This window comes from Capricornis sumatraensis, chromosome 16, assembly GCF_032405125.1.
Source record: "Capricornis sumatraensis isolate serow.1 chromosome 16, serow.2, whole genome shotgun sequence".
In the NCBI taxonomy this organism is placed as follows: Eukaryota; Metazoa; Chordata; class Mammalia; order Artiodactyla; family Bovidae; genus Capricornis; species Capricornis sumatraensis.
The window spans coordinates 76,860,058-76,873,151 of NC_091084.1; the positions used below are offsets into that span (position 1 = coordinate 76,860,058).

The window sequence follows — 13,094 nt, forward strand, 5'->3', positions numbered from 1 at the left end:
CCGGCGTGCTGAGCCCCGGCCGCCGGCCCAGCATGGGCGTCTCCCGCGGGCCCGCCGCCGGCCGGGGCTAGGGCCGGATGGAGCCGCGGGACGGCAGCCCCGAGGCCCGGAGCAGCGACTCCGAGTCGGCCTCCGCCTCGTCCAGCGGCTCCGAGCGCGACGCGGGTCCCGAGCCGGACAAGGCGCCGCGGCGTCTCAGCAAGCGGCGCTTCCCAGGGCTGCGGCTCTTCGGGCACAGGTGAGCGCGGCGGCGGCTGCAAGCATCCCTCGGCCACCTGGTGCTGACCCGGGCGGGGTGTCCCCGCGCGCTGGCGATCCGGGCAGTCTTGGCATTGGGCTCTGCATGGGGGGCTCCGCCCCCGGCGTCCGGGGTCTGTCACCGGTTGGGTCGGCGGGGGGTTGTCATTCTCTGGCACCCGCAGCTCAGCGCGCCTTCTCGGGTACTGAGACAGGAGCGGCTTCTAGCTCTCCAGCAGAGGCGGAATCACCTAACCCCCTGGCACCAGCGGTCGGGCCTCCACGACTAGTCACGCTCCCCTTTCTTGGCACTGCTGGGAACCGGGTGCCCTCTGAGCCTCTTGGCCTCAGGGAGGTGGGCAGTCACGTCGTCGTCGTCACCCTGGTCCTCCGGATGGCTGGGTTGCCTGCCACCGCGCTGCATGGCATCCGCAGAACGTGGCCTCCTGGATCGTACTGTCACGACACATGCCTGTCCCCGCAGCCCTGGTCGCCGGTTTAATCGCTGGACATTTTAAGCTGCTCTTTGGGGTGGGGGGTGGGGGGTGGTCTGACCACCTGTTCTACACTGCTCTGAATTAGCAGGGAGGCCCACAACGTCTGCTGGGGAGTAGGCACATGCCCCCGTACGCCCATCTAGTCCTGCTGGGAAGGGGATGGAGTGCTGGTTCTTTTAAGCTCCGTCTCGCCCCCTCCCCCAGCCAAATGTCACCATCTTATGCCTGTGACAGGGCTTTGACCAGGACTCTGGGGGAGGGTGTGGAAAGATTGAGTGGAAGGCGGCCCGGGGCCTGTGTGCTGGCGTTGGCCCGGGAGCCGCTTCCTGCCCCTGTAGTCCGGGTGTAAGGTGAGAGGAGGTGGAGCCCCATGAGTACTGCCACCTGGTTCCCTGGGTTTTCTCCTGGCTTACCCTGGCCTTCTCCAGCGGCCGGAGCTTGCAGCCAATGAGCTCGGGACCCCAGAGCCAACTCAAATTGGACTCTGACCACTTGGAGTGTGCCCAGGGCCTCACGCTCACTTGCCCTCAGTTGTCCAGGCTTCATGGTACTGGAGGCCCCCCACGCCCCGAGCTTTGCCCTGCCCCTTCCCCAGGGGTGACCTCACCCACAAATAACACGGGCAGCTTTTTCCTGTGCAGGTTGCGTCCCTGTGATGCAGACCTGCGCCCTCTGGCCGCCCTGCCCTGACCAGGGCCCTGCTCTTTGCCCCTGCACTGTGTCGCCAAGCCCACAGATCCTCACATGGGCAGATGGAGCTCCCTCCGCAGGCCCTTGGGAAACCGTGCAGGCTTCAGTGTCATCAAATGGGAAAGAGCGCAAAGCGACTCCCGCCTCTGTTTTGTCACCCACAGCCCTGCAAGGGGGAGCAGTTGACACCCAGCTCCGCAGGATGTAGCCTCCAGTGTTCACAGGCTCGTCGGGGGCGGGGGGGGGGGGCAGGGGGCTCCGCCAGAGGCTTCCTGTCTCTGCCCACAGGGCACCAAGTGCCGGGCTCTTTTGGCCTGTGGCTGTGTCCCTCGTGAAGGGCACAGGCCTGCACACATAGCAGCGACCCCTCAGGAGGGAGAAAAAGAAGCGGGAGGACAGCCGGTACCTTTACTTCAGTCTCTCAAATAACCAGGCTGGGTATTAACTTCTCCCGTTTTTATAGATGAGAGCAACATAGGCTCAAAGAGATGAGTAGTTTGCCCAGAGTCACACAGCAAGTTTAAGAGTCAGAGACAGAGTTTGAACTCTAGTCTGATTCCAAAACCCGCATCCTTTTCTCTCTACCAGACCGTCACAATGACCTCAGGACCTTTAGGAAGTACAGATTCCTAGCTCTTACCTGGGCATGTCTGACTTCTCAGGTCTGGAGGTGGGGCTGGGCATTTTATAAAACTTGCCAAGTGTTTCTAAAGTGCTTCCAAGTTTGAGAGCCATCATATTACGTCCCTCTGGGGATGGTAAGCGATCTGGTAGGTTAGTGAATGAGAAGATCCTGCAACAGCACCTCTGGAAGCATGGCAGGAGTGTCCCTGCCTGCTAGCATTGTGCTCGGGCAGCGGGCATAAAGAAATGAATGTGTTTGGAAAATCTCGTAGAGTCAGGGGGAGGGCAGCCGGGGGCAAAGACTTCCTCCTGGCAGGTCTGGAGTCAGAGAGTCAGATGTCCCCCGGGGCTGATCTCCATCCCCTTGCTTTGATTGGAGCAGGGCGGGATGGATAATGGGAACAGTGCCCGGCAGTGGCACTGCCTCTTTGACAGTATCGCCTGGTCCTGCTCTCTTTCTGGTTGCCAGCCTCAGGTGAAACTCCCCAGTGCCCCCAGCTGAGCCCAGTCCGCCATCTTTCCTCAGGCGCTGAGCTCATCCTCAGCCCAGCTCTTGCTGCTCATCGGGCCTTCCACCCTGTGATGACCAGCCCCCACCCCCCCCCCATACACACTTCAGGCCTTGGGACCGAGGGTCCTGCTTCGCGAATAGACCATGGCTGGGAGAGAGAAGAGCGAATAGATTGGTGGCAGCTGCAGATGCTGAGCTGAGTCTTCTGCGTTTGGATCTTGGCTCGATGGTAGAGGTCTGGAATCCACTAGCATTCGGATCTTGGTTCAGTGGTGGAGGTCTAGAATCCCCTAACATTTGGATCTTGGCTCGGTGGTAGAGGTCTGGAATCCACTAATACTCCACGGTGGGCTTGGGAGGGGTAGCGAAGGTACATGGGCTGCGTGTTTACCATCTCTGGTGTGGTCAGGAGGAGGACAGTCTCCGCCTGCCAGCCTCTTTGGCATCTTCCTTAAAGCCCACCGCAGCCTCTCACACCAGCCTCTCACAGGTTCACCGTCTGGAAGCTGGGGAGCGGTGTGCCACGCCTCCTTTTTTATTTAGCCCAGGAAGACACATGGCTGAGCTGTGCTCCTCCCCAGCTCCGTTCCACGTCTTCCTGTCCTTGCTAGGAACCATCAGCCTCTCCCAATGAGGAGGTGTAGGCCCCGCCCTACCGGGCATCTGGGTTTTCCTCTCCTGACCTTTCAGCCTCCTGGCCTGAGGGGTGGTCAGTCGAAGCGGGAGGGAAGCTAACTGCCTCCTCCTCGTCTTCCAGGGCTCACCTCCAGAGGACGCCCTCCAGCCTCTGGCCCTGTGCCAGCAGCCTGACCCTGGGCAGGTCACACAGCTGGTGGATTAACTGGTTTGGCACCCCAGGGGCATCAGAAATTACCTGGCCGTTCACCCGTCTAGACGGAAGGAGCCGCAGCCCGCAGAGCCCATGGGCCCCGAGCATGGGGTGTACGCGCCCTGCCCTTTATCCTGCTTAAAGTCACTCGTTCCCGGAGGGCAGGAAGCACACCTGTGGGACAAGTCGGAGACAATAGGTCCCATTTAGAGGTGATGCCACACACGGGGCCCAGTGAGCATAGACCTGGAGTCCAGATGGCGGAGGCTGCCCTCCAGGGGGCCTGAGCAGCAACAGCCCAAGTTGGGGTTGGTTTTGCAACGGTCGGAAGGGACGTGTTGAGGGATGCCTCACGTTCAGAGGTGGGAGCCTGGGCTCTGGCGCCCGGCTGTCTGGGTGCAAAAGGCGCCTCTCTGAGTGGTTTGTCTTGCTTAGGCTAATTCTGGGAGCAGCCCTGGGGGCCAGGGGAGGCCGGTGTGAGCCAGGGCCCCTGGGTTCGGGAAGAAGAAGGGGCCTTGGCATGTGAACTGCGGGTCGGCTCACATGACCGCCCACTCCCCCACTCAACGCTGGGTGCCAGTGGGGGCCAGCCTGGCCGGGCGCGGGAGCCACCTATGGTCTTCCCCCTGCTGCCACACACCCACAGCTCTGGCTTAACGGGCAGGGGAGGGGCGTGGGCAGCTCTTGGCAGGTTTTTTCCTACATGCTGTCCTCCGGAAAGGTCAGATCCCAGGATGCAGAGCCGCCCGGGAGTGTCACTTGGCAAAAGAGAGCACAAGAGTGGGTGTCCTCCTCGGCAAGGACAGTGGAAGGGCCGAGTGGCCCTGGGAGAGGGAGAACCAGGCCTGCCCTCTGCCGCTTTTGGAGCCCTCTCCAGGATCCACCAGTCACCCCCCCCGAGCAGAAGGGGAGGTGAGTGGGCACGCTGGCCCTGACCAAGGCAAGCAGGTTCCTGGGTCCTCAAGCCGAGGACCTTTTTCCTGCAGTGTCACCAGAGTGACACAAGGGGGCGACAGCTACCACCGAGGGCCGGGCGAGATGGGGACATCCCCTCTCCTGCCCTCCGCTGGTGCCACGGGCCTGTGGGTGGGCCCACACAGACCCCTGCTGCTGACACTCTGGCTGCCAGGGCGCAGCTGGGCAGGAGGTGGCAGGAGGCAGGCTGGGCGCGAGCCTCCACATCACCTGACCCGACCCCCGTCCCCGCCTCTGAAGACCGAGGCCCAGGGCGGTGGCTGGGCTGAGGTCTCACAGCTAGCGAGGGGTCATCTGGGCCTCCAGTGCTGATCTCCTGACTTCAGGATCGTGTCAGTTTGTACCCCATGCCAGGACCCTGGAGGCCTCCCCGCTTTCTGAGAGACCCTCAATCTGGCACCTTCTGGCCTGCCCGCCCTCGCCTCCTCCCTGCTGCCACCTGAGTGATTCTCTCGGTGGGCCTGTGGGGAACCCCCCGCGCCTGCATCCAGGCTCAGCGTCTCCCTCATCCTGGGCAAGATCAGGGTGCACTTCCGGGGGGTGCCCCCACCGAACCGCTGCCTCTGAACCTCCGCATGGGTGGGGCCCCTGGGGCCCTTCAGGTGTCAGCCCCACGCAGGGCTGTGGTGTGGTTCCCCACGCCCAGGAGTCTCAGCCCAGCGCCCCCTTGGCACTCCAGTCTCACAGGCAGGAGCCTGCGAAGGTGGTTTCAGGTGGCAGGGGGCAGGTCAGAGCAGCAGCCACACAGATGCCTCTGAGGAGGTCGCGTCCTGCCTTCTTTTTGGCCTCCTTCCTCAGCTGAGACCCCAGAGGCAGGGTTCGGTGGCGGAGAGCAGGTCTGAGGCGACCTGAGGGTCTGGGGCCTGGAGGAGCGGGGAGGGCTGAGGAGACAAGCACGCCCGTACCCCACCCCCTGCCCCCCAACAACCTGGACGCTGGGGATGCGCTCGCTCGTCCTTCTCCGGCGATTCACAGTTACCAGAAGCTTGAAAGTCCATCGTTTCGTGTAATCTGCCCAACAACCTTGTAGTTGATTTCATTCCCCTTTTACATACGAGACCCCACAGCTCAGAGAGGCCATCGGGGCTCGTGGCCCAGGGTCACGCGGTTTATGCTGGAGCCCAGAGCCAAGTATCTCTCCAAACACGCGGCTGCCCTGGGACGCACTGGCCCTCCCTACTTCTGTTCTTTTATTATCCCAGCACCAAACTGGTAGAGTCTAAGAAGAGGTCTGAGGGCTTCTTGAAAGCGAGAGATCTTTGTCCTGCGTGGGAGTAGAGTAAGGCCTCCGTGTAGTCTGTGCCCCAGCCCCACGGGAGAACTGCCACCAGGATCCTCGCTCCTGGGAGAACAAGGCCGGGCCGGGGTGGGCGGACCCGCAGGTGGGGAGACCAGGTTTGTAAGCAGGAGGTCCTGTGGCTCCCTGGCTGGATCCGGAGTGTAGGAGCAAGCCTGCAGCCTTTCACCTGGTCTTCAAAGCGTAGGGAACAGACGACTCAAGGGACACACTCAAAGGAGCCCTGGGGGGTGGTCAGTGAGTGGCCTGTGGCCTAGGAGAGCAGAGTGCACCAGGCCTCCCGGGGAGAGGTCTGAAGAGAGGTGGGGCCCGAGCCCTCTCGCCCCACTCTGGAACCTCTCCTTGCTTGCGCCTGGCCGGGCGCCCGCTCCGAGCACCCACTCGGAGGTCTCTCCCCTGCCAGGGCTGAGCCAAAATAGCTGTCTAGGAGCCTGGGCCCGCACCGCCCACGCCCCAGCATCTCGCGGGTTAACAGCTTGCCTGTCTCTCCGCGCCCCCCTTCCCCAGCTTGCTGACATTTTACTGAAGCGGGGGTGGTTGTGAAAGGGGGCAAGCTGGTTCCTGCTCCCCGGCCCACACCGACACCCCACTGACAGCCTGTCACCCGCTTGCCCTCCCCTTCCAGGGGAGACCTCTCTTCCGGCCCCACCAACATGGGCTTCCTACTATGAGACAGCGTGAGGCGTGCTCAGGGTTCCACACCGCGGCCGAAACCCGTCCATGCAAGACAGACCCGGGCAGCCCCCAAGAGCTATTCTCCCTCTAGGGGGGGTCTTTTTTTAAAATATATGTATATACTAAAAAATCTCTTTTTAAAAATTTATAAAAATCTTTTTTAAAAGCATTAAGTATTTTGCCACGAGGAAAGTATACAAAATAACACCTACCAGTTAGCTTGACCAGATCTTACCAACATACCGTAGACAGAGACGAAGGCCTCCCTGTCTCCCTCCCCAGAGGAAACCACAGCCCTGATTGGGGTGTTTAGACTCTCGTGCCTGTTTTAAGATATTTTTCCCCGCGTATGTATGTATCCATAGCAACACATAGTACGGTTTGGTATGGTTTTGCCTTTTGAGTTAAAATGGTATATTGTACATATTCTGAATTTAGGTTTTTCCCTCCATATTGTTTTGGAGATTTAACCCTCTTGAAACCTGAGCTCTAGCGTGAACCTGTTTTAATTGCCATATACTGTTCCTTTTGTAACTGTCCAGCAGCTTATTTACCGTCTCCTGTTGATAGACATTTAGGTTGTTGGCAGCTTTCTTCCCATTGCAGGTAATCCTCCAGAGATGGCGCTGGTCCACGGCCCCTTGTGCATTCTGTCCGCTGGCGTGCTTGGTTGCACGGTGTGTCTGCAGCTTTGATTTGCTGTTGTTTAGTCGCCCAGTCACATTCGACTCTGTGACCCCATGGACTGTATAGCCCACCAGGCTCCTCTGTCTGTGGGATTTCCCAGGCAAGAATACTGGAGCACGTTGCCATTTCCTCCAGGGATCTTCCCGACCCAGGGATTGAACCCGCATCTGCTTAGACAGTTGTGACCCAATGGTGCTCCAGAGTGGGTGTTCTGAGTTTTAGGCCTCCGGAGTTACTTTCTGTCTTTAAAGTTTTGGCAAACCGAGGAATGGGTTACCATGAACACTTTTTCTTTCAAGTCTGCAGTAGTGCCCTGAGGAAGACAAGATGGTGTTATCCCCCTTAATCTGTTGGGGAAATTGAGGCCCAGCCAGGGTAAGAGACTTGGCTTGAGGTTGCATAGCCAGTCAGAGGAAGAATACATCTGGACCTTTCGAGTCCAAATCCTCAGAAAAGACCTTTGACCCTGGTAACCTCTCAGGGAGATTGTAGGTGCAGGAAAAAAAAACAACAGAACAACTCTGTATGGGGTGCAGAAAGCCTGGGAGGTAGAGTGGGCCCAGGGGGCTGACAGCTGATTCTAAGATCTTCTCATAGATGAAGGAGGCGGAAGCAGCATGGTCAGGAGATTTCAGAGGAGTTAAATTTTGAATGCGGGGTAAAGAGTGGAATGCTGCTCCTGGCAGATGGGGAGTGACAGCCTGCTGCAGACACAGGAGAAGGCAACAGGAGGGACCGGTCACAGGAGAAGAGGAAGGCGGGGGCCGGCAGGGGCTTCATAACTCTCTCAGCAATGCATGGAGAGAGGCAGAGGGAGGCGTATCGACATCCCCATCGGGGATCAGTTTCACTCTGTGCCTCTGAGACACTAGCTCAGCCCACAGCAGCAGCTGGCAGGAAAAGGGCTCAGGACCTGGCTGGCCACTGGGATACTGTGCCAGCCCAGAACCCTGCCCTCTCAGCCTGACCCATGAGGTTGCGCCTGGACCGTTCAGTGTCCCCTCCATTCACTCTTCCAACCACATCCGGCGCTTCTGGACCCTGGGGATGCAGTTACGAGTAACACGTGGTCCCGGGGGCACGTGGGCTGGTGGGGGACACTGAGTCGTAAACCAGTGCCAGTGTCCCAGAATAACCAAGGAAGGGCCTGAGCGTGGGAGCAGCTAACCCCCGGGAGAGGAAGTCGGGGAGAACTTTCCGGCAGAGCTGGTATCTGAGCCAGCTCTGAAAGGAGAGGGGAAAAGCTGAAGGAGAGCTCACTGAGCAGAAGGGAAGGAAGGGTGTCCCAGGCAGAGAGGCTGCCAAGTGCCACCCGGACAGACAGGAAGAGACCCCTGCACGCTGACTGGCGGAAGCATCTAGAGGTGAAGGGAGGGGTTGAGAGTGTAAACCCGGAGCAGGCTTCTGGGTTGGAACCCTAACCCTAACCCTTACTGGCTGCGTGATCACAAGCAAGTATTTAATCTGTCCCTCAGTTTCCTGGCCTGTAAAATGTAGATAATATTACTTTTTATGAAGTGAAAAGAGAGAGTATTTGTAAAACACTTAGGACCGTGGGCTTCCCTGGTAGCTCAGACGGTAAAGTGTCTGCCTGCAATGTGGGAGACCCGGGTTCAATTCCTGGATCGGAAAGATCCCCTGGAGAAGGAAATGGCAATCCACTCCAGCACTCTTGCCTGGGAAATCCCATGGACAGAGGAGCCTGATAGGCTACAGTCCATGGGGTCGCAAAGAGTCGGACACGACTGAGCGACTTCATTTCACTCACTAGGACCGTGTCTGGTACATAGTGAGGTGCGTGTTTGTGAAATGAAAAGTATGAAGGAGAAATGGGAGAGGAGGCTGAGAAGCCGGTTGACGGCCAAACCCAGGTCTGCTTTCTGTTCCCTGGCAGTAGAGAGCCATTGAAAGATAGGCAGGCGCTGGGAGGTGGAGTCTGGTGCCAGCAGGAGGATGGCTTGGAGGGGAGGCTCTGAGGAATGAGTCCGGCATTAATTCCACAAACCTTTGTCCAGGGCCTCCCAGGAGCCAGGCCCTGAGATGGGTGCTCAGGATGGAAGGAGAGAGAGACTGGGGATGGTTCAGCAAGGAACTCAGAGCTGGGGGACTGGCCTGGCCCCCGACCTCTGGGGCAGCCGCTCTTCTTCCCCCCACCCCTCGCCCACTTCCTCACCTTGTGACTGCATGGCACCAAACCCTGTGGCCAGGTCTCATCTTGGAGGGCGTGGAGGGGGTGCTGGCACCGCTTCTGGAGAGGAGCCCTGGCTGTCACTGCCTGGGTCCTCTGGAGAGGAGAGGGCGGCAGCTGCTAAAAACAAAGGCTACCACCATCTGCCTGGGCCCAGCAAAGAGAAGTAACCGGCCCTTGTGGTCAGCCCTCGGGTGCGGTACCTGAGGTGGAGGAAGCCCTTCTCTTCCCTTAACTGGTCCCTCCCCGGCGGAATCCCCAGGTCCTTCCTCCTCAGCTGATCAGTGGTGAGCACTGCACTCGCTGCGAGGCGCTGCGCTGGGCATGCCCAGATGCACTGGATCTGGCCCCTGCCCTCTCCTGACCCCCAGCCAGGGGCTTGTCCGGTGGGCGGGAGGAGCGAGACAGACGGGTCTGAGCGAGTGAACACCTCCTGGGGTCCCATGGCAGGGCAGCCAGATGGGCGCTATGGAGTCATCAGTGGGAGTGATGCCCTGTTGGCTAGGGCAGCTGCGAGTAGGTGGGATTATGATACGGGGCGGGGAAGGAGACCAGTGATCCAGGCAGAAGGTGTGCCGTGGGCCAGGACACAGCAGTGGGCTCGAGCTCAGCCAGATAAGGGGGCAGAGAACAGCCTTGGATAGAAGCAAGGGCTGTGTCAGTGCATGGGAGGCTGCATTACCGGTGCGCTGCAGAGGCATGCTTGCTAGGTTAACTGGACTTAGGATTCGTTCTGAATCGGGGCTTCCCAAAGTATGGTCCTGGGGGTGCCCTCCACCCTTTCAGGGGATCGTGGGGATCAAAACAATCTTCAGGATGCTACTTTCCAAGCTGCCCTGGTTCATGTCCTTTTCACAGTGTCGATACTGGACTCATGCTGTAGAGGCAGTGGTGGAGAACCATGGCACCAGTAAAGCCACTGGAAGCTTGGCATACGCCAGGCAGTGCCCCCGCCGCAAACGCACAGCTGCTGCATTCCTCACACTCAGGCAGCACCACCGAAAAATGCCGTCAGTATATCGCGTTTATAAAGCCCGGATCCTTGAGTGTACATTTTAAAAAATACTGTGTGAAGAAATGTGGAATAGACATGAGGCACTTTTGCTGCAAACCGAACTTTGATGGTTATCTTGAAAAGCACTTTTATGACTGAGTCACAGGCCCTACTAGTCACTTTTTTTTTTTTTTTAAGGAACACCATTTTAGCTTGAAAGGACACCTGACAGACAAAAACTCTTTAAACTTGGATGTTTAGCAGACATTTTCTCAAAAAAGAATGCAGTGAGCTTGTCACTTCAAAAACAGTGTTTGTTGCTGTTGATAAAATTTCAGCTTTTCAGCGAGAATTAGAATTTTGGAAACCTCGTTCCAGTATCTGGAGATCCGCCTAAATCAGTAAACCAGTATTTTCCAGTGACCAGTGCTTAATGTTTCAAAATTCAAAATGCAAGATAGACCAGTGAAAAGTTCACTGATAACATTTCAGATCCCACATAGCCACTAACCTTTAAGAAACTGCCACTTGTGATATTTTGGTATAATAGCAGAGAAGAATATCTGTAATTGCCTGAAAGGGCTATTAAAATCCTCTTTCCTTTTCTTATTACTTGTCAGGGTGAGGCAGAATTTTCTTCATATACTTCAGCCAAATTAACATATCACAACAGATTGCCTGCAGAGGCAGATATTAGGATCCAGATGTCTTCTAATAAGCTAGACATTAGAGATTTACAAAATTAAAACATGCCAGTCTTCTCGCTGCTTTTTTGTGTTGGAAGATAGAGCTTATTTTCCATAAAAGTGTGTTATATTAACATACTGAGCTTATTGTTTTTAAATAGTATTTTAATATATTTTAAATGAATAGTATTTTAAACATTTCTCAGTTTTGATTTCTAATATGAAAAAGTGAAAGTGGTAGTTGCTCAGTCATGTCCCACTCTTTGTGACCCCATGGACTGTAGCCTCCATGAAATTCTCCAGGCCAGAATACTGGAGTGGGTTGCCATTCTCTTCCCCAGGGGAATCTTCCCAACCCAGGAATCCAACCCAGGTCTCCTGCATTGCAGGCAGATTCTCCACCATCTTAGCCACCACGGAAGCTAATATGGTCCACGTTAATAGCTGTAACTCTCAAAGAACACCTTTTGGGGATCTTCAGTAACTTGTAAGAGTATAAGAGGGTCCTCGGACCAGGATGTTGGAGAGCTGGTGCTCTAGATTCTGGGGGCCAGGAGTGTAAACCGAGGGTTGGCATGCTGGGCTGAATGGGTGCAACGTGGACTGGCTTCTTCTGGACCTGACAGACCCCCTGGCAGGGCTGCGAAAGCCGGGATCTGGAGGCCCGGATCAGCCCTTCTGAGCCCTGGGCACGACGGGCCTCCTCGAGCCTCAGGTGCCCTGGTGGTTCAGCTGGGACCGAAATGTCACTTGCGCAGGGGGAGCTACAAGCCTCCTGTCTGGTAATCCTTGTGAAAAAGCGCTTTGTAAGTTGTGAAACACTCCACAAGATATTTGTTTTTGTGGTTATTTTGTCTGGGGCCGGTGCTTCGCTGTCTCAGATGCTTTCCCCAGACCCCGGAAAAACCTGTTCACGGGGAGCTAGAGGGTGTAGGGTGACCTCCCCACCATGTCTAACCACCCCCCACAGTCCCCTTGCCTTCCTGGAGCTAAGACAGGGGCTGTGCTTGTGACTGGACTGGCTGGAGGGGAGGCTCCTGGGCTGTTGCCCTGCTAGCCTCTGGGGACGCTGGGAAGAGAAGCCAGGAAGCCAGGCTCGTGCCCCTGTGTGCCCGCCCGGCCGCCCGCCCAGCAGCCGCTGCCTGCTTGCTCTGCTGGGAGAGGAAGTGCAGTCAGTTACCAATCGGGTTATTTTCATAACGGCTGTCTCAGGCTAGGGGGGGCGGGGAGGAGGGTGGGGAGGGGGAGGGGGCAGAGGAGCAGCCTCAGCAGCTCGCTCTCCAAACTAGGACTTGCTCAGCCGGAGGCCAGCAGCCGAGCTGGCGCTGCAGCAGGGCTCCCCTGCCCACGGGGACCCCGGCCCCCACCCGCCCGCTCTGCCTGCCACCTGAGGGCACCTCCTGCCTGCCACCCTGCCTTCCAGATCAGGTCAAAGGGGCTTCCCTCAACCCTCCCTTGCCTTCTGCTTCCTAACCCTCTTGGACCTGTCGGGGTGGGGTTGCGGGGGGAGGGTCCCTCAGGCACCACTGTCCCCAAACCAGGCTCCTGGAGCTGATGGAAAGGGAGCGGGAAGGGATGGGGGTCTGAGCTGCTGTCCCCGAGCCAGGGCAGACCCCGTCGTGGTAAACATGACTGGCCTAGTCGCCCCCCGTACCGCGCAGCCCTGGCCCACGTCTCGCACTGTGAAGTTTGCTTTGGTTTGGTTTTGGCAGTCTCCCCTTAGTGAGTGGAGACCTGGGCACCCTGTCTCAGCAGCCCCCAGGCAGGCCCCACTTCCAGCCGTCCCCACCCCCTTCCCTCGACCTCAGCCTCGGTGCTGTGGGAGCGGAGCCGCCAGGGCGGCTTCTGACCCGCAGGCCCTGCTGGAGATGACCTCTGGGCACCGTTGCCAGCCTTCACCAGGACACGGCGCCTGGGGTGTGGTGGCATTCCACACTCGGTGTGGAACGGGCGCTCTGGCTGAATCCCACAGGGTGGGCTGTGCGAGCACCCTGGGAGGCAGAGCAGTCCCTGGAGGCCCGATCTGGTGCCGGGGCAGAGAGCATCTGTCCCAGCATGAGCAGACCCCCCACGCAGCCCAGGCTGCCTAGCTGTGTTCCTCGTATGGTGGGTGGTGGCCGTCCTGGCTGCTCCCGCTTCCCTTTCTGGCTCCTACCTGCACCGTCGTGCATGCCCAGTTGTATCTGGCTTTTGATGACCCCAGG

General features: G+C 58.1%; 1 protein-coding gene across 6 annotated transcripts in view; it reads left to right on the forward strand.

Annotated features, from left to right (window-relative positions):
• Nucleotides 1-13,094, forward strand: part of DGKZ (diacylglycerol kinase zeta) — a 43,769-nt gene that overhangs the window by 12,927 nt on the left and 17,748 nt on the right. For 4 of the 6 annotated variants that reach the window (XM_068988393.1, XM_068988391.1, XM_068988394.1 and 1 more), the window contains exon 1: nt 78-238. The exons of the other annotated variants lie outside the window; for them this stretch is intronic. In XM_068988393.1, the coding sequence (XP_068844494.1) occupies nt 78-238 (161 nt within the window). Of the gene's footprint in view, nt 1-77; nt 239-13,094 lie in introns of those variants that run through there. 6 annotated transcript variants of the gene reach the window in all.